A 13718-nucleotide genomic window follows, 5' to 3' on the forward strand; every position below is an offset into this window, starting at 1 on the left:
ATCGCATCGTGTCCCGGTGGTGCCTCCGCTCTCAGAACGGTGTCCACGGCAGCGAACCGTGCCTGCGGTACCGAAATGCGGTAGATGTGCCCGCATTTGCTTTAGCATCTGTTTCTTATTTCTCATTTAGGATCTGTGATTGCCTATTTTACGTCTGCAAAGTTTCTTCTTTATCTTGGACATGCACTGTCCACTTGGGTAAGTAAAATACTGGCCTGGTAGAAGTAGGATTTGATTAATCTGGCTATGATTTACCTGAGCCTTATTGGTATTTTCCAAAAATGTTCACAAACTAGCACACTAGTGTCTAGAGGTCTTGTTACACCACCTTGCTGTTAAAAGTCTTCATAATCTTTACAAGATACACTGTAGTAGGTTTAGGTTTTGCGCATAGTGGAGGACTCAATTTTTGGAGGGCCTGGTTCTGTACCTTTTAATGTTTTTAAATAACTGCAGAACCAGTGAAACTCCTTATAGAGGAGCAGAATGAGAGACAGCCCATTGCAGCATATATGTAAAGGACCTATATACTTACTGATGGGATATGCTCAGTGTTTACAATGGACCCATTACTGCTACTCACTAGCTAATTTGTTGAAAGCATCAGGAGTTGTCCTCTGTAAAATTGTTTGCCTCCTTCTGTGCTAGTATAACTTACTATGCCCGCTTTTACTCACTTGAAGAATACTAAAAAACAGCTACCTTAAAATATGCACTAAAAATAGACAATCCGGTTCTGTTTCACAGAATAAAATTAGGAATATGTGTGTAACATAACAGAATCTTAAGTCTCCATACAATGGCTTGGTTCAAAAATAAATGGAACGTTTCCCCCCATTTTCCTTGTTTTGTGTTTTGGTCCTGCATTTGGACTGGTTTGATGTATGTATTGAGCAAATGGTTGATCTACAGTTACAACACTGCATGCCTAACTGGCAGCTTCTTGCTTTCACTAACCTGAAAGGTCGTACTGATGTTTCTCTTAGTGGAAAAAGGCTTTGGGTGGTATCAAATGTTTGTTTAAACAAGTGCAATATTTTGGCAGTTGTTAATATTGAAGGAGCTGTTTGGCTCACTGCTTTTTAGAGGTCAGGGTTGTTGCCTGCAACAACTTTTGTCAGTCATACCCACAAAGTGCCTCACTGGCAATTTGGCCAACCCTGCTTAGTCCTCTCTGAGCAGCGCTTCACAGCTTCGCGGTGGGATTGCTCTGTCCCTCAGTAAAGGTGACTAAGCAGAGTTAGAAAACAATGTTGCACACAGTAACAAATGTTTGACTACAAGATGTCTGTGTAGCAATATTAATGGATACTCCTGGTCATGCCCTGGTGGGTTTTGTGCTGAAAATCTTGGCTCAAAAAACCCTCAATCAAATCTGCTCAATCAACAGAAGTTATTCTACACCACCTTATTTTGACAGAACTGGGTGCAGGACTTCACCTTTTGTATCTCCTAAGCTTTGGTGTTCCTGTAGTGTGAAGGCTGTTGCTAACAGAACAGTAAACAAATACCTGAATCTTCAGAACTCCAAGTAATAGATCATCTTTGTTTTAGAATGGTTCTGTCTACAATACAAAACCTGAGAGAAGTGGGCTTTTGCTGTAACTAGGAGATCTAATTAGGTTTCTGTGTTACTGTGCCATTCCCAAATGCCAAGAGAACCTGTAAATGATTAAACACGTCACATCTCCAGAAATGTTCAGACTTGAACAAAGTCTAGACTCTGTTGGACTCTTGCTTAGTAAAGTATTTGAATGTGTGCCTGGCCTCAGGGATCTTAATAGGCTGGACAACAATGCTGAACTGGAGTCTCAGACCTTACGCTATTGCTGTCTATCCCTCAGCAAGAAGGAAAGAACGGCATGGAACTGGGTTCACCTTGTGGCTGTCATGCCTAATGCTTCCCAGGAGATCAGTTGATTGCAACTTCCCAGCCTTATCTGTGCCCCTCAGGCCTCAGGAGGCCTGTCAGTAGGTGGTAGCCTGGCTATTCCTCAACTTGCGGCTCAGTTCTGATGTGCGATTGTATACATTCAGTTTAAGGTGATTATAAAGGTGACTATAATTACAGAAGGGGAGGAGCTGTCTTTAAAAGGATAATGATGCTAAACAGCTGTAGCTATTAAAAAGTTTTGAAATATCCACATTTTGAGACATTTTAAGGTGGGACTAAGGATATGTAATCAAGGTTCTTCCTGTTTCTGAAGACAATATTTGCTGTTCAAATTTCAGTAGATCTTAGCTTGAAATTGCATACCTGCTACAAAGCTCTGCAATTCACTAATACTGTTCTTCTCCTTTATCTTTGCTTGTTCTTCATGGTTTTTAATTCTTGAAAGAAAATCATACTTCCAGGTTGTAATAGCTGTGGTTACCCCAAAAATTATCTCTGTGGGTTGGCCTGAACAAAATACTCTGGGTAAATGTGTTGGATAAAGTTTAACAGTGTTCACAGACTCTTAAGTGAAGTGTACAGCAAAATCATGATGTCTCTGGAGTCAAAGGAACATTTCCATGAGTTTGAAGTGAGATTCAACTTTTCACTCTAACAGTAGTGACTGGCACTGACTTTAACATGCTTAGATTTTTTTTAAAAATGCCTTTTTCATCTTGTCAGAATCCAGTAACTGAAACATCTCTGCACAAATAAAAAACCCAAACTTAATATGAAAGGGGTTTTTTTGGCTCATTTTTCTAGCTTAATAAACAGTTATCTGGGTTAATTCACCTGCATATATTTTAAGTGAAATTGTATAAAATACCACCTCAGGTCATACTAAGTTTAAGTGAAAGCTGGACTTGGGAAACTATATGCCTGTGGATTCATTGCTGGCATGTGTTCTATGTATTTATACTAACTAACCATGGAATGTAAGTGGAACATATTTACAGCAGACCTTAGGTGTCTCTTGAGTAAAAAATGGTTTATAATATATGAGAGGAGACATGTAAGATGATCATGCTTATAGTAGCATTTGTCACTGGATTTAGTTTAAAAAGCATACAAAATACCCCACGGTTTTTATTTGGACAGATTAAATTTTTCTTTCCATGATTGGAATATAATTTTTTTCAGCCTGTGGTTAAGGACATATGTACAAAAGTTTACATGTTACAATGCTTATGGAAATCTCCTTCAGTGAAGTCAAATAACATTAAAAGGCAAATGCTTTTTATGTCTGTACTAAGCTGAAGACTAATCACACTTTGCAATTATTTTGACCCTTCAAATAGTACGCTTTTTTGTGTATCTCTTGACTGCTGTGTTACATGATAAGTTAGATTTGGCAGGCTTTGATTTTTAAAAGTACTTTTATGTTACACCTCCCCCAGCCCTTCTGACTATTTGAGGTCCTTAGAAATTTGTACTCTTTGCTGTATCACATAGCAGTTGTTTATTTAAGATAAATCAGCAGAAGAAAACAGTTTCATGTTTGGTTTGTAGAAGACTAATGTTAGGGACCCTTATTAAACAACCTGTGTGCCCCAGAATGGTATAAATGATTTCTATTCATGTGCTTTGTTAATGATTACATAAAGCATTTTCTGTCATGCATTGCTTGCAATATGTTTAAAAGTAAAGTGAGATGTGACAACAAAAACCTCCATGTATTTATTAGCAAACCTAAAAATGTTTTGAGTAGTATGAAAATTACTTCACTTGGATGTGTTTAACAGTTGAGGCTTCCTTCTTGTACCTGTAGCAAGTGGTATCAGAACATGAACATGTTGTATTCTAAATACTAGGTTAAATGGGCAATAGGCTAAATGGGCTGAACTAGCAGTGAGTTTACGATAGGTTAAATGAGCTCTGAGTAATATGCTAGTGGTTAACACTAAAAACAGCTGAAGTCCATTGATTTCAGAAACTTCAGTTAACATTTACCCATATCTATCCTGAATTGTATGATGACTTGTTTTCACTTGACTCACTCTTGTGTTATAAAGCAGGACTTAAGCTTTGATCATCTAAGAGCGAACTTCTGTCTTGAAAAGTTATTTAAATAGTGATCGGTAAATCTGTTATTAATATTTGATCTGTGGAGAACTTGTATAAGCTTTTTGAGGTTTTTTTGATGTGGTCGGTGACAGACTTTGCCCAGTAATATAATAATAGAAAATATCTGGGATTTTTGGATTTGTGGTATTACTGTAATGATCCACTTGATTAGGATAGATGATCTTAGTGATACTGGGATAAAATCCATGGTGACAGGATGTAGCAATCAAAAAACCAACAACCACAAAAGAAACCCACATCACCTCTGTATGTGTAACAAACCTTTATTTTAGTACAGACTTTTGACGGGGCTTTAGTAAAATAGTGAACTTGTGTGCTTCTAAAAGTGAAACCAGTAATGTTGTGTATGTTCTCTTATTCTTAAAGGGAGATCGTATGTGGCATTTTGCCGTGTCTGTATTCCTGGTTGAACTTTATGGAAACAGCTTACTCCTGACTGCGGTCTATGGCCTGGTTGTGGCTGGATCAGTTCTTCTCCTGGGAGCCCTTATTGGAGACTGGGTGGACAAGAACTCCAGGCTCAAAGGTTAGATGCCTAGAGCAGGTTATTTACTTTACAGATGGATCGAATTCATGTTAAAAAGGTGAAGCTGACAGATTGAATTTCTCATCAGATATGAGAATGGGGCTTGCTCATCTCCTTTAAGAAAGGCAGAGTGGTTTCAGAGTGGTGATGGTTATACAAAGATACTCTCAAAGACAGGAGGAAAACAGTTTTAAGTCACAATATGCTATTACTCAGCCTAAACCCATGATGTGTAGAGATGTGTGGAAACACAAAAGGTAAAAAATACGTAACTTTAGGACTACAGACCAAGTTCTTCTTGCATTATAACACTAACATACACTTGTATTATTTGTTATCTTCTGTCTGGATACAAACATCTTTCACTTAAGTGTAAACACACTGCATTTGTGTTATGCATGTTGTAACTATATATGCTCTAGTCTGTTTTATAAATAAAATGGGATCAAGTTCTTCAAATGAATTTTTACTTCCCAAAAATTTTCAGAATGGTATCCCATCCATGGTAGGTTGAAGATGAATTTTAGAGGCTTGAGCTAGGTTTTCACTACTTGAAACATACTGCCAGCATTTAAACAGGGACTTAGATTGAGAGAAGACCTACCTGGACTGTAAATCAAGAGCTATGAAGTTACATTAGACATTAGTTTGTTTCTCTAAGACAATGGAAGATTCAGAATCTACTATGAAGTATACTTTTGCCACTTATATTTTGGGGGAGACTAGGAAAATAAAGTTATTTAAAAAATATGTGCATGCTCCTTAATTATATCTGCCTTAAGGCTGTAATTAGCTCATTCTTATGTTCATAACTGTTGCTCTCTGTTTGGTTTTAACAGTGGCCCAGACATCCTTGGTTGTGCAGAATTCATCTGTCATCCTGTGTGGGGTTATCCTGATGATTATCTTCTCGTTTAAGACACAGCTCTTGACATTATACCACGGATGGCTTCTTGTGAGTGCTTGAACTTGTTGATAAGAAATTAATTTACAAAGAAACTTTGGGGAGCATGGGAAATGGATGAATTTTTATCTTTTCCCTAATCTGTATAGGCTTTTCTGGGAGCTAAAACTGGCAAATGAAACTGCACTGCTTAGGTAAACAGAGATGAAGATTGTTTTCTGCCAGGAATTGTAGACTTGATCTTGTTTTGTCTGAAGAATAATGCTAAAATGTATGGAATCAAATACAAAAGTCTTTTCTGTTTGTGTACAAAGTGGAGATCTCCATCAGTTTTCTGTCCTTGTACCTCTTCCCCCTCATCTCGCTAGACATTGTGCTATATCCTGGTTATCACAATAGCAAATATTGCCAATTTGGCCAGCACTGCCACAGCGATCACAATTCAGAGGGACTGGATTGTTGTGGTTGCAGGGGAAGACAGAAGCAAACTGGCAGGTGAAATATGTTGCCTTTATAATACCTTGCATGTCTCACTTTCCAAGATTGATTTTTTTTTTTTTTTTTTTTTTTTTTTTTAAGACAAGAGTTTTACAGAAATCAGTATATCTTTGAATTCCAGATATTATGAGAATACATTAGGTAAAAGGGCAGCCTTTATTTTGCTCTTCCTTACTATGGACTACAGCTACTGAGATCACAAATTACTGTTGTGGTTACAATTCAGTTAGGCATCCCCAAACTTGTTTTGCCCTCCTCTTAGTCCTGCTGCAACTCTGTTAGGAAAACTAGTCTTGCTGAACAAGCCAAGTGTTGCAATACTTTATTTTTAGGTCCCTGGAATGAAACAGAGAACTCTTGCGTAACTGGGCTCCTCTCATAGGGATCAAAGAAAGAGATGCATGAGAATGAAGTCCAGAACAGTTAAGTAGGTGTATTAGGAAATTGCCAGTAGGTAATACTGTGCATGCAGGCACATTTGAAACCTTGCATTTCTCTAGCATTCAATGTCTAACTCAGAGCTGTGAACACTTTCCTTCAGCTGGAATCAGAAGCTCTGCTTTCCTTTCACATCTGATGCTTTTGAGCATAGACTATAGACTAAATAATCTTTTCCCCCTGTGCCTTGCACTTGCACGGTGACATTGATACTACTAGGAGAGAGAATTCATTCCCATTCATATTCTATTGCTGTTTGGTAGTCGTGATGCTACTTGGATGTGAGATATTGGGAATCTCACCAACGATACACAAAGCAAATTACATAAAAGGGTGTACAACAGATCTTTGGCTGTCCTGCTGCTCTGATTGTAACAGATAGATAGTGTGGGAAGCAGCATTTTTTTGTGATTAATTTGGTCAGGCTATATGGGCTCTGAATCAATCCCATAAGGGGACTTAAGCCTCCTCAGATTGAGGAACTGATACTGAACTGCAAACAAGGCACAGAGCAGTTTAACAATATGAAGAACTCTATAGGTCACTAACTCTGGAACTAAAGTTTAAGTCTGACATACTTTAGATACCTTCAGGCTTAGACAGCATTTCAGCTTCTGGACTCTAAATTTTCTATAAAGCTGCCTAAATTGCCCATAAAGTTCAGAGTCCTTTTAGAAATTTGAGCCCTGTATTCCAGATTTTTACTTGAGGTTTATCTCCACTGAAGGAGTATTATTTACCCATCTCATCCAGGAAAGGCTAATTCTTAGATGCATTAAAAGTGTCATACTTTTATTTCCCAGTCTACAGGTTATACTCGCTAGTCTTTTATTTTGACCTTGCAGTGCCTTTCTAGGTCATGCCTTCTGTAGAGCAGCACTACAGGTGAACTTTCTTCATGCATGTGAATCACAGGTACAAAAATAGCAGCTATCTGTAAAAGTATTAGGTTAATGAGAACTATTAAAACTTGTGTCAGATCTTATTCAGCAAATCATCTCCCCCATCCCTGTCCCATATACTACACATGAGATAAAGTACAGATCACACCTGCAGAGAGCTGCTGCCTGGGAGTCAATCCTGCCTCTTTACTGCTTCATGAGCTCAGGCACAATTGTATGACCACTTACATTTTTGTACTGAGAAATCAGGCAAGAGGTTACTGTAAGTTCTCATGCGACTTGATTGAAGAATGAAAACAACCACTGAATTAAGCACCTTAGTTGAACAGATTTATCTAAAGCATTCCTTTCAGGCTGAATAGGCTTGTTTTCTGTTTAATCATGGTGTAACTTGGATGCTGTTGGAATTCCTAACCTTAAAAAAAAAAAAAAAATTAAGTGCTGACACTGACTTTGCAGAAGATACTGTTATCCACCTCTGCGCTGTTACCTTTCCTCAAAGAGACGTCTTAGCTATGCAGGTTAGTGGAACAGGGAAATAAAAAAGTTACCTTAACTCTACTTTGTTGCCCTTCATAGTTTTCCTATTCACTCTTTGTACCTTTTCCGAGTGGAATTACTAGCTTCCTCAAATAACTCAAAAAACAAAGGTTAGTTCTTGGAATTTTTAAAGCCAAATATTATGCAAGTATCTAACTTAACTATTTGACTGAAGGTTAACATTGAATTGATTTTGAATTTTAAATAGAGTAACCTGAATGCTTCTTTGAATGGCAAGGAGTAATTCTCTAAAGATTCAATAAAGCAGCTTCATACTCATGTAGAGTTTCACTTGCCCTTCAAAAGCTCTAATTTTATAGTAGGACTCTAAAAGGGTGAAACCCTTTCACATGTGAAACCACTGAGTGTCTAGCAACTTTTAGGAGTGGAAGAATGGCACTATTAATTGGAAACTTACAGGAACCCAGATAGTTTAATGACAGTAAAGTAGATAAGATCGAGCTGGGTGAGGCATTCCCTAGCAGCAAATGAAAGATGAATTTGTGCTGAGAATGAGCTGCTTGTTTTGACTGTAAACATCAAAGGACCAGAAAGGAGTGAGGACTTTGCTCAGTAAGATCTAAGGACGCCTACAGCTGCCATCAACCAGTGTGACTTAACAAGGAAATGTAAAGCCATTTCAAAATTCTGCCATCATGGTGGTACTGTGGCCACCAGCTATTAGAATTAAATAGAGGAGACTCAGAAATATGTGTTCCAGTGTTAGGAGATAGATTACTATCTTCACAAGAAACAATTCCACCTTATGAGATTCCTGGAGTTGTGCATGCTAGGTTTGAGTGTTACAGGGATAGAGCTAGGAGTCCACAGTATCAGTGCTGTGTAAAAGTGATCTGAATGATATCATGATGAACAGTTCTACCTGATCTCATGATGAACAGGACTATGCTGCCACTGTAAACCCAGCATGCTAAACCTGAAAGACCTCACACAGGCGAAACTAACAGCAGCAGGGATTTGGCTTACAAACACCTTGGTTGCTTGCAGAGAACTTAAACATTGAAAGAGTCTGTAGGTGCCTCTGGTTACTCCTGCTGGAATCACTTACAGGTGGAGCAAGACTTGTAGCTTTACCTTTATACATGTGCAATTCACAATTATGTTAGTGAATATTTCACTGTAAGTGTTCACCAATCATTTCATATCATCAAATAATTTCTGACAGATATGAATGCCACAATAAGAAGAATTGATCAGCTGACCAATATCTTGGCCCCAATGGCTGTTGGTCAGATAATGACATTTGGCTCCCCGATGATTGGCTGTGGATTCATTTCTGGCTGGAACCTGATGTCGATGTGTGTGGAATATCTGCTGCTCTGGAAGGTTTATCAGAAAACCCCTACTCTGGCTCACAAATCTGCAAAAGTTGAAGCATCAGAACTGAAACAGCTGAATGTAAAGAAAGGTACTGAAAACACAGAAGTAACTATTCAAATTCACTGTATATTCATTGCATCAGTCAAGCCAAGCGTTGACTTTTGATTTCCACAGGCACTGCTTTAAGGTTATATATCTTTCTACTCGTAGCTTGGAGATTTCATGTTTGGGGTATATATACCAGAGACTCTAATCTAAGTAACAATACTCAGCTTTTTGAGGAATTCCATAAAATTTAGCCGAAGAATTAATTCTCTCCTCTTCATTAATCCCTTAGAGTTACAGTCTGCTCTGTAACTTCAGGCTGATCATAAAGAATGTTCCTATCCATCTGTACTATAGCTAAGGAGCTGGACCAGATCCTTGGCTCTGTAGTGTCTACGGCCTCTGTAAGACTGTTCCTTGCTAACTGATCTCTGCTTACACATAGTACTAACAGGCTTTTGGGAGGTTGCAGAATAGATGGTCATATTTCTATTCTGACATGATTGAATGATTTTTACATGTGCCAGGGAACGATGGAGAAAAAAAAGAAACTCTTTTGGCCTTCAGTTCTGCTTCCTTGGTCAAGTAGTACAAGTGGGATATGCAGTGTAGATGACTGTGGCTATTACTATAAGATTACTATTACTATATCAATAAGAAATTGATACTAACACTACTTTAGGTAGTCTCAATGCCAGAAATTAAAATTGTTTCAGAAACAGACTTATTATTGTGAAGTATTGGAAATGTCAGATGCTGAAATACTAAACTTAAGTGTTTCCCCATTTTTAAGGTAGCAGTATATGAATACTATTGAAAGCTCATGTTACGGGCTCCCAGCTACAACACGCTGTGGGTTTTTGTTTGGGTTTTTGTTGTTGTTTTTTTTGGGGTTTTTTTTTGAAATACAAAGAATTCCTGGGTTTCGTTTAAATACTAGCTAACAATCTTGTCTCAATATATTGTGAGTTAGAAAGCTGCTATTAAAAGTACTGAAGAGATCTATCTTCCCACCCATCAGATCCACGGTGGTAATAGCTGGTCCAGTAAGCTGTTGGACCAGGCTGATGGCACTCTAGTATTAGAGAACAAGAGAGTGTAGAAGGCTCCATAGCTTTGGAACAGGCTCTTATATACTTCTGGAGAATGAAGCATTTAGCAAATGTCAATAAGTAGGAAACACTTCATCTTTGCTGTTGCAGTATTCTGATTTCATTAGAAGACTTGTGTTTTTAAAGTTGCTGAAGTACTTCATGTGTCTCATTTGCTGTATGTGAAGTTAGTTTTGAACTTAACAGTGTAAAAACACTGCTCAGGCATTTAGACATTTGTAGAATTTCTATCCTCCTTACTAGTGTAAATACTGCTGCGAGTTTTTGGATTTTTGTTTGGGACCAGTGGAAGTGCCTTTTTCCTTTATTACAGTGAGAATGGAATTGTAGAAATGCATAGTCTGAGATTTTGGGGTTTGGTTTTTTTTTTGTTTTTTTTTTTTAAGTCAAGCTTTGAAAGCTTTTGGCTCTGGACAGGCTTCAGCCTTGGTTCTTCTGCCATGACATGAGATACTGACAGATGTTTAAGTATTCCCTTCTTTTTTCAGTCAGTGCTTTTAAGCATACAAAGCTGTGTGACATTCGCAATCATTAGGCAAATGATTTCCCTATGGAACTGGAGCATTCAGTCACAAGTCTAGAAGCAGGCAATGCTTTCTCCTATCACTGTTTAATTAAATAAATTGATAGGGATAAAATTTACTTGATCTTACTCCCTAGGTAGGATTTAAGAATGCTTTAAATGATTTAATTTAGGTAATTAAGAGAAAGCTTGGTAGTGGAGTTTGACTGATGCACTTCTGCAGTAGCAAACCTAGTGTAAACAATTGTCTGTCACTTTACAGTCTGTGCTTTGCAGGCAGGAGTGTATCTGACAGCTCCATTTCTGTTTGCAGAGAGTGACATGAAACCCACTGAAGGAGTGCAGTTAATTATTGAGAAAGATGTAACTGGCTTTGAGCCCCAGCAGGAGAAGGAAGTCGGCTGTGCTACCCGGATTGCTGAACCTTTCATAACGTTCCGGGATGGATGGGTTGCGTACTACAACCAGCCAGTGTTCCTTGCAGGCATGGGCCTTGCATTTCTCTATATGACTGTTCTGGGATTCGATTGTATCACTACAGGCTATGCATACACTCAGGGGCTGAGTGGCTCTGTGCTAAGCCTCCTCATGGGTGCCTCAGCAGTCACTGGAATCATGGGAACAGTAGCTTTCACTTGGCTTCGGCGCAAATGTGGCCTCATTCGTACGGGCCTTATTTCTGGAGTTGCTCAGTTTGCTTGTTTGATCTTATGTGCCATCTCTGTATTTATGCCTGGAAGTCCTATGGATTTGACTGTTTCCCCGTTTGCTGACATCAATGCCAGGCTGTTTGAAAATGAACCATTGCCTACTATAGCATCTCCAGAACCTGAAATGATTTTTGCAACTGGAATGCCCAACTTGTTAAATGGGTCTATTGCTCCTGCTAACAGTGACCCAGAGATGAGTCCTGAGTCTGTGCCTTTAATCTCTGTTAGTCTCCTGTTTACAGGAGTCATTGCTGCTAGAGTTGGTAAGTACTATGTCTCTATTACAATTTGGTTTATTATCTGCTTTTAATTCTAAAAATCATAGTGCCTGTCAACTAAATACAATTGATTTTAGAATTAGAGGCTATAATTGAAGTGTTACATCATGTTTCTGGGGCTAGTTGATTATGCTTTACATAAAAAGGAAATGATCCTGCAATAGTATCACCAGGGTGAAGACTGCAGTACTAATTCCATGTATATTGTATGTCACTAGTAGGAGAAAATTTACCACATTTGGAGATGATTGTAACGTATTTTTTTGGAAAGCTCATCTCTAAATGATTTTTGTTCACAACCAAATGAAACCACTTGTTACTAGGAAACAGAGCTAAACACATCTGCTATGAAAACCTTTAAATTTCACACTTTACTAAATTAATCCACGTATTAAAATTGTCTAATCTTGGACTTCAGAAGGGAAGCTTTGATTTGGATGACAGCCTAATTTTTTGAGGAATTGCTGGTTAGCATAGTGTTAGTATCTGTCAACAGAATAGGCAGTCAAATATATAAATGTAATGAACCATAGTGGTTATCTGTAGAATCTTAATACTCAGTTTCTGCAGTTAGTTTTTGCTGAATTCTGAAGGAATAAAATACTTGATTCATATGTATTAAGATTGTTTGCAAGATAAGCTTCTAAAGCTGAATCACAGACTAAACCAGTATGGAAGCTAGTGTCAATCATTTAAAATTATTGAGTATTCTGCATAGTTTAAAAGAGGCTTGATTTTTTTGCAAAACATTTTGTCCAGAGCCTTAGTGATTGCAGCTAGCATGAATACACTGTAAATAGCTGTAAGCCAGCTATTTAAGCAAGGAAAGGATGAGTAAAACATTGGCTTGATAGTCATGGTGAAACAGGATGTGACAGGCAAGTTAATGTGTAAAGTTGTATGTATTATTTCAGGAAATTTTTGTAAAAGGAAAGTAAATTGCTCTTGACTGTGAGCATGAAACCAGTTCTAGTTAACAAGAGGATATCTTAGCCTGTGCATTTTTGGCAGAAGTGAATTCTTGGAAGGATGAATTTAATTGTGCCAGTGATGAGTTTGCCATGAGAAGCCCAGCTGTATGGATAACTGTTTTTTCTCTCCATAGGCCTTTGGTCCTTTGATTTGACTGTCACACAGTTACTCCAAGAAAACGTCATAGAATCTGAAAGAGGCATCATAAATGGTGTCCAAAACTCCATGAATTATCTTCTTGACTTGCTGCACTTCATCATGGTCATCTTGGCCCCAAACCCTGAAGCTTTTGGCTTATTGGTGCTAATTTCTGTGTCTTTTGTTGCAATGGGCCACATAATGTACTTCAGATTTGCCCAGAAAAGCTTGGGAAAACAACTTTTTGTTTGTCACACTCCTGATCCCAAAGCAGCCCCTGACAGTTCACCACCTGGTAATACATCTACTGTCTGAAAGGATCCACTTCTCTTACTAACTTTGCTTCACAAATATCATGGTTAAGCAGATATACTTCCTTTTATGAACCTGCCTGAGGTGTTTCTCTAGAGTTCAATGCGTAACTTAGCTGTCTGGGGAAGCTGTCCCAAGAGGGAAAATTCCTATTACAGTGACTCTGTAAATGTTTCATGTTTGGCAGAGGACAGCCTGGTTGGATCTTGACAGCTGCTGTATCAAAGGTTCCCCACAAGTCATGTGTCTGGTGTTTGATCACAAAAATACTGTTCAAGTTCCATTGCTGACCCCCACAGTGATACTGTTAAGTGGTCATACATACCCACTTAACTTATGAATTCTGAATAATTCTTGTGTGCATTGTGTAAAATGAGGGTTTGTTCTTTTTCTTAGTTTCTTTAGAATAACTTTTTATACAGTGTTTGGTTGGTTGGAGTTTTTCTCCAATATTCTTT

General features: G+C 38.2%; 1 protein-coding gene across 1 annotated transcript in view; it reads left to right on the top strand.

Annotated features, from left to right (window-relative positions):
- Window positions 1-13263, top strand: part of SLC40A1 (solute carrier family 40 member 1) — a 29279-nt gene extending 16016 nt beyond the window's left edge. The window contains exons 3-9 of the mRNA XM_017729219.1: window positions 106-198; window positions 4388-4547; window positions 5387-5502; window positions 5820-5946; window positions 9016-9258; window positions 11164-11823; window positions 12944-13263. Of these exons, the coding sequence (XP_017584708.1) occupies window positions 106-198; window positions 4388-4547; window positions 5387-5502; window positions 5820-5946; window positions 9016-9258; window positions 11164-11823; window positions 12944-13263 (1719 nt within the window). The remainder of the gene's footprint in view (window positions 1-105; window positions 199-4387; window positions 4548-5386; window positions 5503-5819; window positions 5947-9015; window positions 9259-11163; window positions 11824-12943) is intronic.
- Window positions 13264-13718: the final 455 nt, after the last annotated feature.

The sequence above is a fragment of the Corvus brachyrhynchos genome, unplaced genomic scaffold, assembly GCF_000691975.1.
Source record: "Corvus brachyrhynchos isolate BGI_N302 unplaced genomic scaffold, ASM69197v1 scaffold370, whole genome shotgun sequence".
In the NCBI taxonomy this organism is placed as follows: domain Eukaryota; kingdom Metazoa; phylum Chordata; class Aves; order Passeriformes; family Corvidae; genus Corvus; species Corvus brachyrhynchos.